Source organism: Parambassis ranga, chromosome 13 (assembly GCF_900634625.1).
Source record: "Parambassis ranga chromosome 13, fParRan2.1, whole genome shotgun sequence".
Taxonomy (NCBI): domain Eukaryota; kingdom Metazoa; phylum Chordata; class Actinopteri; family Ambassidae; genus Parambassis; species Parambassis ranga.
In genome coordinates, this window is record NC_041033.1 from 22,938,729 (window position 1) to 22,953,100 (window position 14,372).

A 14,372-nucleotide genomic window follows, 5' to 3' on the forward strand; every position below is an offset into this window, starting at 1 on the left:
CTCAGCTGTGTCACAGACTCTTACCTTTCTCTCGTTTTGTCCTACGCTTCTTTCTTTTGCCGTCTTTCCTTGCAGCCTGCAGTGTGTGTGCTTCATCCTTTATTTTCAAAATGCCGCTACACGAAGCGGAGAGGTGTAGCCCCCCTGGGGGCGGGGCAAGGGGGGAGTCTGAACGTGTCAATGCGCTGGGCCAAAACAGCTGTGGTTGAATGGTGGGGCTAACTGACCGTCCGTCTTGGGGCCCCTCTCATGCTCGGGGCCCTAGGCAATTGCCTAGTTTGCCTACTATGTTGCGACGGCTCTGCACACACCCACGTGTTACAGCGGTATGAAAATGTGTCATGCTAATGCTAATGACTGTTTAAGTAAAGACGATGTGTCTGCCCCATATTTATTATTTATGTTACTTATTCTCTGCACAGCTTTGTCCACGAAATGTACTTTTGTGGGATTGATAGCAGCCCTGAAGCAACTCTGTGTGTGTGTGCCAAGCAGCAACCTTTGGGGCTCGGACTTGAAGCCATTGTGGAAGTGTAAAAACTTGTAGTTCAGGCTACAGCCACTGGGGGCTGGCTCCAGCAGCGAGTCATTTCCCATAGACTCCCATAAAAATGGCCAACTTCACAGCAGAAATGAACATGTTTACAGCCTGGTACAAAAAAACACTTTGGTCTCAGATGATAGGTTCTCTTCTAGTGTCAATTGTACGGGGGGGTGAATTATTTTACAACTCACTCGTTTTAATCATATTCTGACTTAAAATGATGCATAATTATGGGCGTCGCCGCTTGAGCGACAGGCGGTTGACGTATCACAGCGCGGGTTTCCTGCTTTCACGATCGCCCGCCCCCCTAAACTCCGCTCTTGCTCCCCTCTTTGTATCTATATTTGGAGTTATGGCGGCAGTCAGAGGGTCCCGGAGCCTCCCACGAGCCTCATAACGGCTCCTCAGAAACTAATGGCTGCTGTCACTGAAGCTCTGTCCATAGTTTTTACTGTCAATGGTGTGCGTGCGTGTGTTGGGGTGGTGATTTCAGCACCACGGACAGAGACACGCCCCTTCGGTCTCGGCTGCAGTGTTTCAGCACCACGGACAGCTCAGCCTCCCTGTAGAGAAGCCGGTCTGTGTCTGATCATCGTCGATCACGTTGATGAGAAACACCGACTGTTTAGGAGGCTTGTTGTTCTCTGATATAGAAAAGGTTCTGCTGGAGCATTTATGTTCAAATCCTTTAATCAGAATCAGAATTCCTTTATTTATTTATTTTGTTACAGACAAGAATAAAAATCAAAGATGGCATGAAATTGAAATATATAATAAATATCTAAATACCTAGGTAGCATTTAAATCCCAGTACACCAGTATGAATGTACAGTTTAAGTCTGTTATAGTTCAATAGTTTGATGGCGACAGGCAGGAATGACTTCCTGTGTCTCTCAGTGGTGCATCATGGGAGTCGGAGTCTGTTGCTAAAAAGTGCATGTTCATTTCCAGAAGTAAAAAGATGTCTTCATGTCACATGTGGTGCGTCCATGAACTCATCTTCAATAAGCATCTGTCCGTCCAGAGACTAAACTGATCCCACGCTGTCCACAGGGAGGCGCTACAGGTCGATACGAACCCCCAGCACCATCTCTGCTAGGACAAGATGGAGTTATACATGTGTGATTCTTTAAGTCCTGCTTCACCGAGGGACAGACAGTCGGTGTTTCCTTTCCTCTCTACATGTTTGAACGATGGAACTACCCACAGAAATAAAACTTAAAGTTTGAAGAGAAAACATCCTGAGACCTGTATGTGAAACACAAAGTGACTGTGGTTTGAATATCGTTTCTCTCAGTCATTAACAGGTGATTTCAGGCTCTCAGGTTTGAGCTCCACCCTGCTGCTGCCTGCCTCTCTTTGTGCTGCTGCTGTGTTTATGGATGAGGAGTGATGCTGCTGTTTCAGAGCGCCGCACACATGGGGACGCAGTCCTGACGCACTCATCACGAGGATACAGGATGTGTTGTCTTTTCTTTGGGGGGGGGGGGGGGGGGGGGTGTTAGCCTCCCACGGGCCGCTCCAGCTGGTGCATGTGTGATTTTTTATATCTCATCTCGTCTGCAGCCTCGGATAATGAAGAATCACATTACCAGCCGTGTGCAGGATCAGATTAAACTTTCCAGAGATGCAGGAGTTAAACTTTATCTGTAAGTTCGTTAAAAACTCCCCAAAGTTTAATGAACGGCTGAAAGCATCTTTGTCAGCAGTAAAGCTCCAGATCTACTTCATCAGATCTACTTTTGCAAAATCGTAAATTGGTTTGGTCAAAACTTATGTTTCTGTTCACTTCTGATCAATCATGACATCAGCACTCTGATGCAGCCCCGGCAGAGTGATGAGCTGAACACAGTATTGATCGCAGCAGTTATCATTGAACTGTAGCAGATATTTAAACACAGCTGGTTGTTCATGGTGCTGCATCATGATCACATATGATGTACAGTATTCAGACACGACCACAAGTGGCCACTAGTGAGCTTCTGGTTGTCCATATGTGGAGTGGAGCTGTATGTTTTTACACCAGTCTATAAAGAATTCCTGCTGATGTTAGACATTTTAACATGGATGTCTGTGGGGATTGACCTGCTCCTGGAGCTGCCCTCGTGTGGCCACTGCAGGAACTGCAATTTTTTTTTTCTCTCTCCTCACACGTACAACTCCAACATCTCTCAGATGTTTCATGTGGATGGATGCATGTGGATTTTATGTCTCTTTCATCTGTTGTCTGCTCATTTCTTCCTTAATGACTCTCTGTGCGTTCTCACTGCTGATCTCTGCCGTGACAGCGTCAGCTTACACATGAAAACGTCCTGCAGTACTTCGTGTTTCCATCTGCATCCAGAGGTTCTTTCAGCTAATGTGCTTAATGAATCAGTGTGTGTGTGTGTGTGTGTGTTTCATTGTGTTTCCTGCCCTGTAGCCCCTGTTGAACAAGTAGAACATAAACCTCCTCATCCACAGCCCCTCCTTGATATGTAGTTACTGCATCAAATTTCCACCAGAGGGCAGCAAACACCACAAAATAACTATTAAAAGATCACTTTTTCATGTTCATATTTTAACCACACAAACATGTGGATTAAAGAACACCTGCTCTGTTTAGTTGAGTGTCAGCTCCTCGTGGTCCTATTTCTTATGACAATACTGCCCCCTGCTGGTAGAGAGAGGTGCAGCACGCAGCTGCTGGTTGGAGATCTGCTGTTGCTTTTGTGGTGTGTTTTGGGCCGACACAGGTGACATGAAGTGAGTGAGTTATTGAGTTATTGGTTTGTTGTGTGTGAGCCTTTAGGTGATATCTGCCAATGAAGCAGCTGTTTATCATGTTCTCTGCTGAATGTTTTCTGCTCATTTGCATGTCTAAGAAGTCACAAACAATATCAGGACACAAATTAGTTCTGTGCAGCAAAGTTTGAAGTTATGAACGAGCACAAATGAGAACAAAGAAACGTTCTTAATGCTGTCGCTCGCCTCGCTCGGCTGCAGACGCTCATTGTTTGGGTTTTTTCAAAAGAAAATCAGAGCATGATGGGAGCTTTTAAAGATAAACATGGACTCTCACAATAAAAGTGATTATTGAGAAACTGCCAGATCCCGTGTGAAAACAGCAAACCACACCTGAACCCCATTAACCTGTCCTCCATCTGTGCTTTGGTTTGTGTCAGGAGCAGCTTTGGAAGCAGAGAGACGAGGACGAGTTCTCGAAAAAAGACAAAAAAACAATGCTTGTTCTGACTGTGCAGACGGGCTTCTCCTTTAGTTCTGTGTAACATCATATTTAACCCTGTCAAGGTACTCGTGTTGTTTATTTGAACTATTTTGAGGTGATTCACAGTAATTCATGACTTGTGTCATGCTCCCTCTTGCACAAGAAAATAGAAAAAACGTCCTGTCACGACAACCTGTGGTGAAGTGGGTCTGGGAATGTGACACATTGTGTGACATTGTGTAGCAGCTTGGACACAGTTTCTTTTTCCTTTCTTTATTTTTGTCACAGGGTCAGCCAGAAGCCCAGATTAATGCTGATGTTGCTCAGCAAGGAGAAACCTCTCCAAACCCGCAGCGTCCCCTGCAGCCTCTAGGGGGCTCCAAAATGAGTGAATCCCTGCAGAAAGCACCAGAAAGAACCCTTGTGGGTTCTGTAGATGGATGTGACCATGTTTTCCACAGGGGCCCTGATCCTCTTCTGTGTCAGTGAGAGAATCTTCAGGGAAAAGCTTTGTTCTTTCTTTTCTATGTTTCTCTTGTTTCTCTCCTTCTTTCTTCCTCCACCTCTCTGCTCCGTCCATCCTCAGCCTCCGTCCTCAGCCTCCCTCCACCTCTCCGCTCCCTCTGTCCTCCACCTCTCCGCTCCCTCTGTCCTCCACTTCTCTGCTCCCTCCGTCCTCAGCCTCCCTCCACCTCTCTGCTCCCTCCATCCTCAGCCTCCCTCCACCTCTCCGCTCCCTCCGTCCTCAGTCTCCATCCTCATCCTCCCTCCACCTCTCCGCTCCCTCTGTCCTCAGCCTCTGTCCTCAGCCTTCCTCCACCTCTCTGCTCCCTCCGTCCTCAGCCTCCCTCCACCTCTCTGCTCCCTCCGTCCTCAGCCTCCCTCCACCTCTCTGCTCCCTCCGTCCTCAGCCTCCCTCCACCTCTCCGCTCCCTCTGTCCTCAGCCTCCGTTCACCTCTCTGCTCCCTCCGTCCTCAGCCTCCCTCCACCTCTCTGCTCCCTCCGTCCTCAGCCTCCCTCCACCTCTCCGCTCCCTCCGTCCTCAGCCTCCCTCTCCTCCCTGGTGTGTCAGCCTGAGCGTGTTTACAGTCTCCTGGAGACTCCTCCTGTCAGTCTGCTTGTACAAACCCCAGGGAGACCAGCCTGGATTAATAACAACCTGCTTCAGCCTGTCAGCTCCTGGAGGAGGACGAAAGAGAAGAAGGGAGGGCAGAGGGACAGGGGGGAGGGATGACAGACACAAGCGGGGGGACACAGAGACAATATGCAGAGGAATGAAGGCAGGATGCAGAAGGAGGAAGAAAGTTTAGTTTAAAAGGTGAAAGAAGCCCTGAGACGCCCGGGGAGAGAACCCCTGTGGGATCCACCTGGAGTGTTAATTAGAAAATGATTTTCTCTTCCCCATCTTCATTAGCACCCTCCTACCCCCCCCCCCCCCCTTTCCACCCCTACATATTTTAATCAATTCCCTCCCTCCCTCCCTCTCTCACCTTCACCTCTCTTCATCCCACCAACCCTCCTCTTCTTCACGCTTGCTGTGACTGCAGAAAAAAAAAAGAGAGCTCCATTCTGTCTGCTGGTGAGTCAGATCTGAACATCAGCCAATCAGACCCACAGATCTGATCAGCTCCAACCAATGATGGGATCCCATCCAAGGGTTTCTTCCTTGCTCTCATTGGCTGTCAGGAGCCGCAGTGTGACCAATGAACTGTGGGGATCTGGGAGTCCATCAGAGGCAGTAAAATAATCCAGCTGACCTCAGATTACAAGCCATAAATGGGGCCCACATGACAAAGTAAAGGAGAAGAGTTCCACTTTTATGTTGAACATTTTAAATTTGATATTCTTGTGGTGATGGAGGGGAGTGGAGGGGGTGTTGTTTGTGTGACTATGGTTGAGTTAACCACAGAAACAGATTCCAAACACAGCCTTTCTGTTTGTCAGACATCAGATGTCAGTGTGAGACAGTGGTCCTGTGGTTTGGAGGCTGTGGGTCACTGCAGGTTATTGCTGGGACCAGCTGAGGGGAAAACAAGCCTGTAGCTGCTGGCAGCCAGTGACTGCACCGCCCGACAGAGGAGGGAAGGTGGCACAGAGGTGGAGTGAAAGCAGAACGAGACACACAGAAACAACTGAACTGAACTACAGAACACAAACAGGAAGCCGATTTTAGAAGGACACATCTGAGGATTGTTGTGACCTAATCTGGTCACCCCGGATTCCCAGACTCCGTCCCCGAAGCACAGAACATTGAATGAAAACCAGTACTGATCAGTTTCAGTTTCGCCTTTATATAAAGGGAGAATGCACAGCTCAATACAGACCCCTCGATCTGCTCCTGCAGCTGACCATTTGCATTCTGTCCGTCCCATGCATTAGGCTCGTTTTATTAATCTTACAACAAGGTGTGGTTACATTTACATAGAAAGGCATAAAAGGTAATGTTTTTCAGTGAAACATGCATATTCAATAATCACAAGGTGGAAGGCGTATACGAAACTAAAAGACATTGAAGTTCTCCCACTCACATCTTTGATGTGAGTGTGTGTGTGTATTCTCACAGATCCTCCTGTTACGGCCTTGAGTATATCTTGTCTCTTTGGCAAGCTTGTATGGGTCAACTTAGGGGTTTGCAGTTCGAATTTCTAAACTAACCATTAAACATCAGAATGCTTTATGACCTCAGTCAGAGGTCACTATCTATGAGCAACCATACACTTTTACCATATGTGCAAACAAACATATATTTTGACCAAGTTTGACCATACATTTCCACAGGATAATGCACCGTGGCACAAAGCTCAGAGAAAACAGCCTCAATGGGCTCTGTGTAGAGCTGTGTGTCATAAGCAGAGCTCTGAGGTAGCACATAAAGTTAAAAAAAGGTGTGGGACCTAAAACAGAACCCTGGGGTACACCACAGGTCATTCTGCTGGATCAAGAGATTCACATCATGGATATGTGGCCGACAGCTCTGCAGCAAAGTGTTTCCAGCAGCTGTGGTGCCAACATTTAATGCAGCTTTGAAGACAAGAAGGGGTCCAAACATACTAGTAAGGGTACCTGATGATGTGGCAGTGACTAATTATCTGTCAATGGAAATAGATGGGTGTGAGGAACGTTCATGAAACAGTGGGACGGTTTCAGGGCCCTTGAAGCTGAATAAAGTGCCCGCTCACTTCTTTTAAGCCGCCCAGCTGACCGACACACAACAGGCTGTGAAAGGATGCACACACACACACACACACTAAACACACTCCTACCTGCTAATATCCACACGCAGTCTTTTTACACTTTGTGCCTCCTTTAATTTAAAATTCTCTCTAAATCGGAAGCTCGACGTTGGTTTAAGGGATTATTTATTTGGAAAAAATAGAATAAACCACGTGGTGGATTTCTTCTTTACGCAGGCTGCTTCCTGTCAGAACCAATGGGCCCATTCACTTTTAATCACCACACTGACACATGCTAACTGCTAATCATACAAACACAGAGGAAACGTTCAGGTACAGGTCGAGGATGGGACTTGATCTCCATCCATATTGAGGCACATGTTCCTGTCTCGTGAATGTGCAGCACTCCTTATCTATAGAGCAGCACATCCTGCGCGTGTCGACATGCACACAGCAGCCACAACATCAAGGCCGAGTGCAGCCATCCTTTCAGAAGTGAGTAAATCCATCTCTTGTCGATGAACCCATGTTGCATGTTTGGGCTGAGCCTGGCCTGATGTTTCCTCTCCCCAAAGATTAGTTTGCACTTTTATTAACTTCACTGATGTTTGGATCAGACTCTTCTCCTCACTCAGCTTCCAGTAAGTGACTGCAGGCCAGTGACGGACATGTCACCTCCTTGTTAGAGATTAAATCAAACACATAAACAGCAGCTTCGTGTTGCTGCAGGACGTGTGCGGTTGGAACATTGATCAGAACATTGATTAGATTAAAAGATGCAGAAAATGTAGAAACAGCAGAGCTGATGTGTCGCAACTGCAGTTTGTTTGTTCAGTGCCTCCATCTTAGATCATCACAGTGTCAGGATGTCTTTGAGGAGACAGGCACAGGCCCACATACAGTGAAAACACACTCCAAGATTTATTAGAGTTACACAGAGGTCCATCAAACAGGGAGGCAAAGACGGTGCCAGGAACCATCGCTAGGATCCAAAAACCGGTTAATATGAAAACAGGCTACGGTACAACGGGGCTAGGCTGGAGACAAAACCCAGTAACCACAGTCATAGGGCGAAAACTAGAGAAGCCAGGAACTAGAAACAGGCTGGTATGCTCGGGATGCTCGAAATGGCGTGGAGTGCAGGGGGAGACACACACTAAGTACACGAGGGAAGGGCAGACAACTGGTTTCTTCAGCCATGATGGTGGCTGTGCTGGGTGGTCAGATCCTGATCATCCAATACGTGATCACTGACCTGTGAACTTTTTACTAGGGCTGGAACGGTTCGCTAAATCCACAGTTCTGAGGTCAAGGTTTTCGGTTTGGTTCAGTTCACATTGCTGAGGATTTTTTCTACTTTTAACACTCTGGAAATACCAGATGAGCATAAAATACATGTTCTATTTATCCAACATTCAACACATTTAAGAATCAGGTCAGTGTTTCCATCATTATATCAGGTCAAGTCAATTTCATTTCTTTTTAATTTCTATATAGCACCAGATCCTAACAGAAGCCATTTAAGAACCTTTCCTATAGAACAGGTCTACACCTGGTTCTTTATTAAACAAATTGAACAGCTCATGTTATTGATCTTATCTGCACGGCAGCATGTCATTTCTCTCTGTGCTGCTGTCTGCGCAGAGGCCCGATGTGTGTACACACACAGACACATGCACAGACACACACACACAGACACACACACACACACACACAGAGACACATGCACAGACAAACACACACACACAGACAAACACAAACACAGACACACACAGACACATGCACAGACACACACAGACAAACACACACAGACACATGTGCGCACCTACTCCCACCGTCGGACAGAGAACGACATGCTAGTTGGATAGACTGAACTCTATGACTACGCTAAGCTATGCAATGCTAATATTACTGTTGTCCGTGTTTTTTCAGTCAAGTCAAGTCAAGTCAAGTCAGCTTTATTGTCAACTCTGCTATATGTGCTGAACATACAGAGAATCGAAATTGCGTTACTCTTCACTCCGCAACATATAACATGTAACTAAAAACTAAAGATAAATATAAAGTGTAAAAAATGTACCTACAATGAGGCACACACAAAATACAAGGCACATAATGAAGGCACAATGCAGTCAGAGTGCAAAAGATGTATAGTGCAAGTCAGTGCAGTTGGCATAATATAAACAGGAATGGTTTAACTTATAACAGCTTATTGAGACTGGTATGAGAGTGCAAAAGATGCAATGGTGCAAGTCAGTGCAGTTGGCATAATGTAACAGTCCAGGAATAGATTAAGTTATAGCAGCTTATATGAGACTGGTGTGACATGACAGGGTAAAAAGTGACTGGTGCACAGAGTTCCTTTGGTAAAGTGGCTGGTACAAAGAGTTCCTATCTTGGGTGGTGGTAGGGGTGAGGGGATGGTGGTAGGGGTAGGGGGTGGGGGGTGGTGTCAGGGAAGGGGGAGAAAGTGGGGCGCAGCAGGGAGAGAGTTCAGCTTCCTGACAGCCTGGTGGATGAAGCTGTCCCTCAGTCTGCTGGTCCTGGCCCGGAGGCTGCGCAGTCTCTTTCCTGATGGCAGCAGACTGAAGAAGCGGTGTGAAGGGTGGGTGGGGTCTCCTGTGATGCGGAGGGCCTTTCGGGTGAGACGGCTGTCGTAGAGGTCTTGGAGGGAGGGGAGAGGGACGCCGGTGATCCTCTCAGCTGCTCTCACTATGCGATGAAGCGTCTTCCTGCAGGTGGCGGTGCAGGCTCCGTACCACACAGTGATGCAGCTGGACAGGATGCTCTCAACAGCCCCTCTGTAGAAGGTGCACAGGATGGAGGGAGGGGCTCTGGCTCTTTTGAGCTTGCGGAGGAAGTAGAGGCGCTGCTGTGCCTTCTTGGTCAGGGATGCAGTGTTGTTAGTCCAGGAGAGGTCCTCAGTGATGTGCACACCCAGGAACTTGGTGCTGCTCACCTGCTCCACAGCAGCACCGTCGACGGTTAGTCATGAAACACATCATTTCTTTTTATTTTTGCCATTGAAATATATTATTTACATCCCGCTCTGTGAGCATTGACGGGACCTTCTGCAGCTTTGCGCACGATTGGACGCAGAGTGCTGTGGGTCTCTGCTCTGCTGCAGCTGAACCTGCTGCGTGAAGCTACAGAGACTGACCGGCTGTGAGTGTTTCGAGGCAGAGGAGGAGCTCACGGCCAAAAACCAAAACACACACACAAACACACTGTCCAAAACCGAACAGAACACACGCTCCGAACCGAAACACGTGTACCGAACGGTTCTGATTTTTTTCCTGAACCGTCCCACCCCTACTTCTTACAATGTTATCCTGTCTGTCTCTGGACAGTCAGTCATTTCTTATAGTGCAGCATGCTGCTACAGGCCGGCGCTGCCGGGGGTCCCACATGACCGAGCAGTTTCTCCTCTCAGCTTGTTCAGATCTAATACAATCATCTGTAGGCTGCCATGTTTGTCCTCTGTAATGTACGGTGTGAGCTGCATGTTTGTTCCTCTCTCGTTTATCCTCTCTGTCCTGTCTGCCTCTTCTTCTCCTGTTCCTCTGCTCACAGGGGGTCCGGCAGAGACCTTCTCAGACCCCTCCAGGATCCAGTTGCAGGTGGGTGACACAGCACCGTGACAGCAGTTACCTGCAGACTCCACTGAGGGGACGTTTGGTGCAGGTCAGTGACGGACATGTCACCACCACCCTCAGAACATTGATCAGAACATTGATTAGTGTGTCTGTGAGCTGACCACCTGCTGTGGTTTGAAGGGAAAAAACTCTTGTTTATCAGCTGTCAGCCAATAAAGTGCTGAGTAATAATCACCCAGAGGGCTGGACCTGACTGCTGCTCTGATAAAGACATGAGCAGAGACGGCACATGAGGAAGACAGTGTGGAGGACACACAGAGTGGACATGGGTCACAGAGCACTGCTGCTGCTTCTGCCTCTCTGGATCTCAGGTAGGACTCTGCTCCATGATTATTATTATTATTAGCAGCAGTAGTATTAACAGGTTATATTAATAATAATCATAATCAGTAACAACACACACACACAACAACCTGTCTACCTAAGAGAATACATAAATAAATAAGAAACAGGAATTATAAAGTTCTCATTGTACAGTCACATCCTCACAGGCTGTCAAAGTCTCACCGTGCACTGTGAAAATCCAGTGTCCAGAGATTAAAGGCTCTGTAGGAATATTAGAAAGAAGACATCACAAACCTTACTTAACTCTTTATATCCACATAATAACATGTGATGATGAGAGTGCACACAATGATCAGCGGATGTGTTGATTTACCAGGCCAGGTAAAGGAGGAGAAGAGAGAGAGAGAGGAGGAACGAGAGCGAGAGGATCAAACATGCAGCAAACATCACACATGGCAGGTTATTGTAATGCAATGCTGCAGGCTGTGTATTCCATTTATGTGTTTTTAGCTGATTGTTGTTCAGGTTAAATATACAGGCGCTACATAGAGGAACGACACAGGCTGGTAGACTCTGGGTTTGTCAGAGGGCTGAATGCAGTTCAGCATGCTGATCTGGAGGGAGAGAGAGAGGGAGGGAGAGAGAAAACTACTAACTGGATGGCTGAAGGCTCGTCCTGCCATGAATTCTGGGAACTACAAGTAAACCTGCACTCTGTGACCCTATTAGGAATATATGGGGCCGTTAGAGCCTATCTAGTCTATGTAGAGAGTTTTAAAGTCGATTCTGTATTTTACTGGAGGCCAGTGAAGAGAAGCTCGCCTCACAGCAAGAAGGCTGCTGGTTCGATTCTGACTGTGCCGTTCTGTGTTGAGTCTGCACGTTTGTGCCTGTGTGGGTTTTCTCCGGGTACTCCGGCTTCCTTCCACATTGTGAAGACATGCTTGTTAGGTTAATCGGTCACTCGGAATTACCTGTAGGTGTGAGTGTGAGTGTGAATAATTGTTGGTCTGTGTATGTTGCCCTGCGATGGCCTGGTGACCTGTCCAGAGTGTACCCCACCTCTCACCCGTAGTGACAAAGCGGGTTAATGGATGATGGATGGAAGTTTTTCGGCATCACTCTGAGAGGATGCTCCTGATCTCAGCCATATTACGGAGGTGAAACAAAGTGGTCTTAGAGACCTGTTTAATCTGAGGGATAAACCACATGATCAAAGATAACTCAGAGTTATCACAGTCGTACTGGAGGCCAAAGTAATGCCGTCCAGAGAGAAAGTGGTATCAGATAATCTAGTTCTGAGATGTTTGGGTCCTGAGTTTTGTCCGGGTTTAATAGTAAAACATTGAAACAACGTCTTCATGAAAACTCTACAAGTCCAGACGCCTGCTTCAATCTTCTCTATGTATCATTATGACCTGGATGACTGAGATTCTTACTCAACATGTAAAACATTGGAGGTCATCCAGTCCTTTAGACATGCCTGTAGTCTGACTGACAGCTCCGTTTCTTCAGGCTTCACGGATAAATACAGCTGGGTATCATCAGCATAACATTGAAAGTTTATGCTATTTCCTAGAGGGAGCATGTAGAGGGTGAACAGGATCGGTCCGAGCACTGAACCCTGTGAAACACCCTGATTAACCCTTGTATGCAAAGAGGAGACATCGTTAACATGAACGCAGTGGAGTCTATCAGATAAATATGATTTAAACCAGCCTAGAGCTGTCCATGTAATCCTAATCTCGTGTTCTAATCTGTGTAGTAAGATGCTGTGATCTACTGTGTCAAAGGCAGCACTGAGATCCAGTAGAACGAGTACAGCGACGAGTCCACGGTCTGATGCCATGAGGAGGTCATTAGTGACTTTAAGCAGTGCTGTTTCTGTGCTGTGATGGGCTCTGAATGCAGACTGGATCAAGCAGACTGGTCCTATGCAGGTGGTCATTTAGCTGACTTACAACCAATCTTTCAAGTATCTTAGAAATAAATGTGAGGTTGGAGTTGGGTCTTCTGTCCAGAGCTGAAAAAGCTTCTTCATGTTCCTTCTCTGATCTCCTCCTCAGGGCTCTGCGCTGACGACACACACAGTCCAACAGGTAAACAGAGGAACACATGACATCAGCAGAAGTGTTGTTGTAGAATTCACTTCATGTGTTGGTCCTTTGTGCTTCTGTTGAACAGAGACTGATGAGGTCAGGTTGGTGGAAGGAGCCAGCCGCTGCGCTGGTGGAGTGGAGGTAAAGAAAGATGGAGAGTGGAGAGCAGAGTGGTTAGAGTGGAACCTGACAGCAGCAGCTGCAGTGTGCAGACAGCTGGACTGTGGCTTTGTTGTTTCAATGCAAACAACATGGAAGTCCTCTCACTACATGTACCTCAACTGTTCAGGTCAGTGTCTCTAACTGTGGTGGTAAACTGTGTCATGAAGGAGGAGACATGAACCATGTGAGCACATTATAGGGTTAATATCAGTCTATAAGACTTTAAATAACATATGAACTGAGGAACCAGTTTACTGTCTACATTATACCAACAAACCACCCCCACTCCTTTCTACAGACTCTGTCAGACTGGTTGAAGGGACTAACGTGTGTTCAGGCAGACTGGAGGTGAAGTCTGACCAGTCCTGGTCCTCAGTGTGTGAAGATGACTTTAACCTGCAGAATGCAGAGGTGGTCTGCAGGGAGCTCGGCTGTGGGGCTCCTTCGGTCTTCAAAGGGGGACTCTATGGAGCAGCAGAGGCTCCAGTGTGGATGAGGCGGTTCCAGTGTGGAGGCCATGAGTCTGCTCTGCTGGACTGTGGAAGCTCACAGTCCACAGAGAACAGCTGCTCAGCTGGAAAAGCTGTTGGACTCACCTGCTCAGGTACAGCTGCAGCTTTTATTTCAGGTTCTGAACTTCTCTTCTGTTTCAATCACTTTCACTAATCAATCACTTTGATCAGATCCTGATGATGTCCGCTTGGTGGGAGGAGCTAACCGCTGCTCTGGTACACTTGAGGTGAAACACAATGGAGAGTGGAGGGAGGTGAATGGCCAATACACTGACTGCACCCTGAAGGCAGCAGCTGTAGTATGTCAATGGCTGGACTGTGGCGCCCCAGTTTCAACATCCTTTAGAGATCATTCCTCAACGCGGCCCGTGTGGGACATGATCTCTTCCTGCTTCAAGTATGGATACATGATAAAGGAATGTGTTCGAGGCGGTGACGTGAGCTCCTCCAGCGTGGAAATGTCCTGCTCAGGTAAGTCCATGAATGTCTCTCATGGTAAAGTGATGTTTCTGTGTTCCATTGTCCACAGTTGATGACATCACACTGACCTGTAACACTCTCCACTGACTGCACCTTGATGCTGGCTGGCAGCAGCAGATGCTGGTTGTCTTACTGTCTCCCACCTTTCCTCCAACTTTTTACTACCCAGTCATAAAAATGGACCACATGTTCTGTCTGTCTGTCCTTCTGCATCCACAGACTCTGTCAGACTGGTTGAAGGGACTAACATGT

At 47.3% G+C, this 14,372-nt stretch overlaps 2 protein-coding genes across 3 annotated transcripts in view; one reads left to right on the top strand and one right to left on the bottom strand.

The window, feature by feature from the left end:
* Positions 1–14,372, top strand: part of LOC114444601 (scavenger receptor cysteine-rich type 1 protein M130-like) — a 902,860-nt gene that overhangs the window by 883,516 nt on the left and 4,972 nt on the right. Inside the window, exon 11 of the mRNA XM_028419317.1 lies at positions 13,427–13,732. Within this exon, the coding sequence (XP_028275118.1) occupies positions 13,427–13,732 (306 nt within the window). The remainder of the gene's footprint in view (positions 1–13,426; positions 13,733–14,372) is intronic.
* The window catches only part of LOC114444595 (scavenger receptor cysteine-rich type 1 protein M130-like), a 493,351-nt gene that overhangs the window by 423,841 nt on the left and 55,138 nt on the right, over positions 1–14,372 (bottom strand). The gene's annotated exons all lie outside the window — the stretch shown is intronic.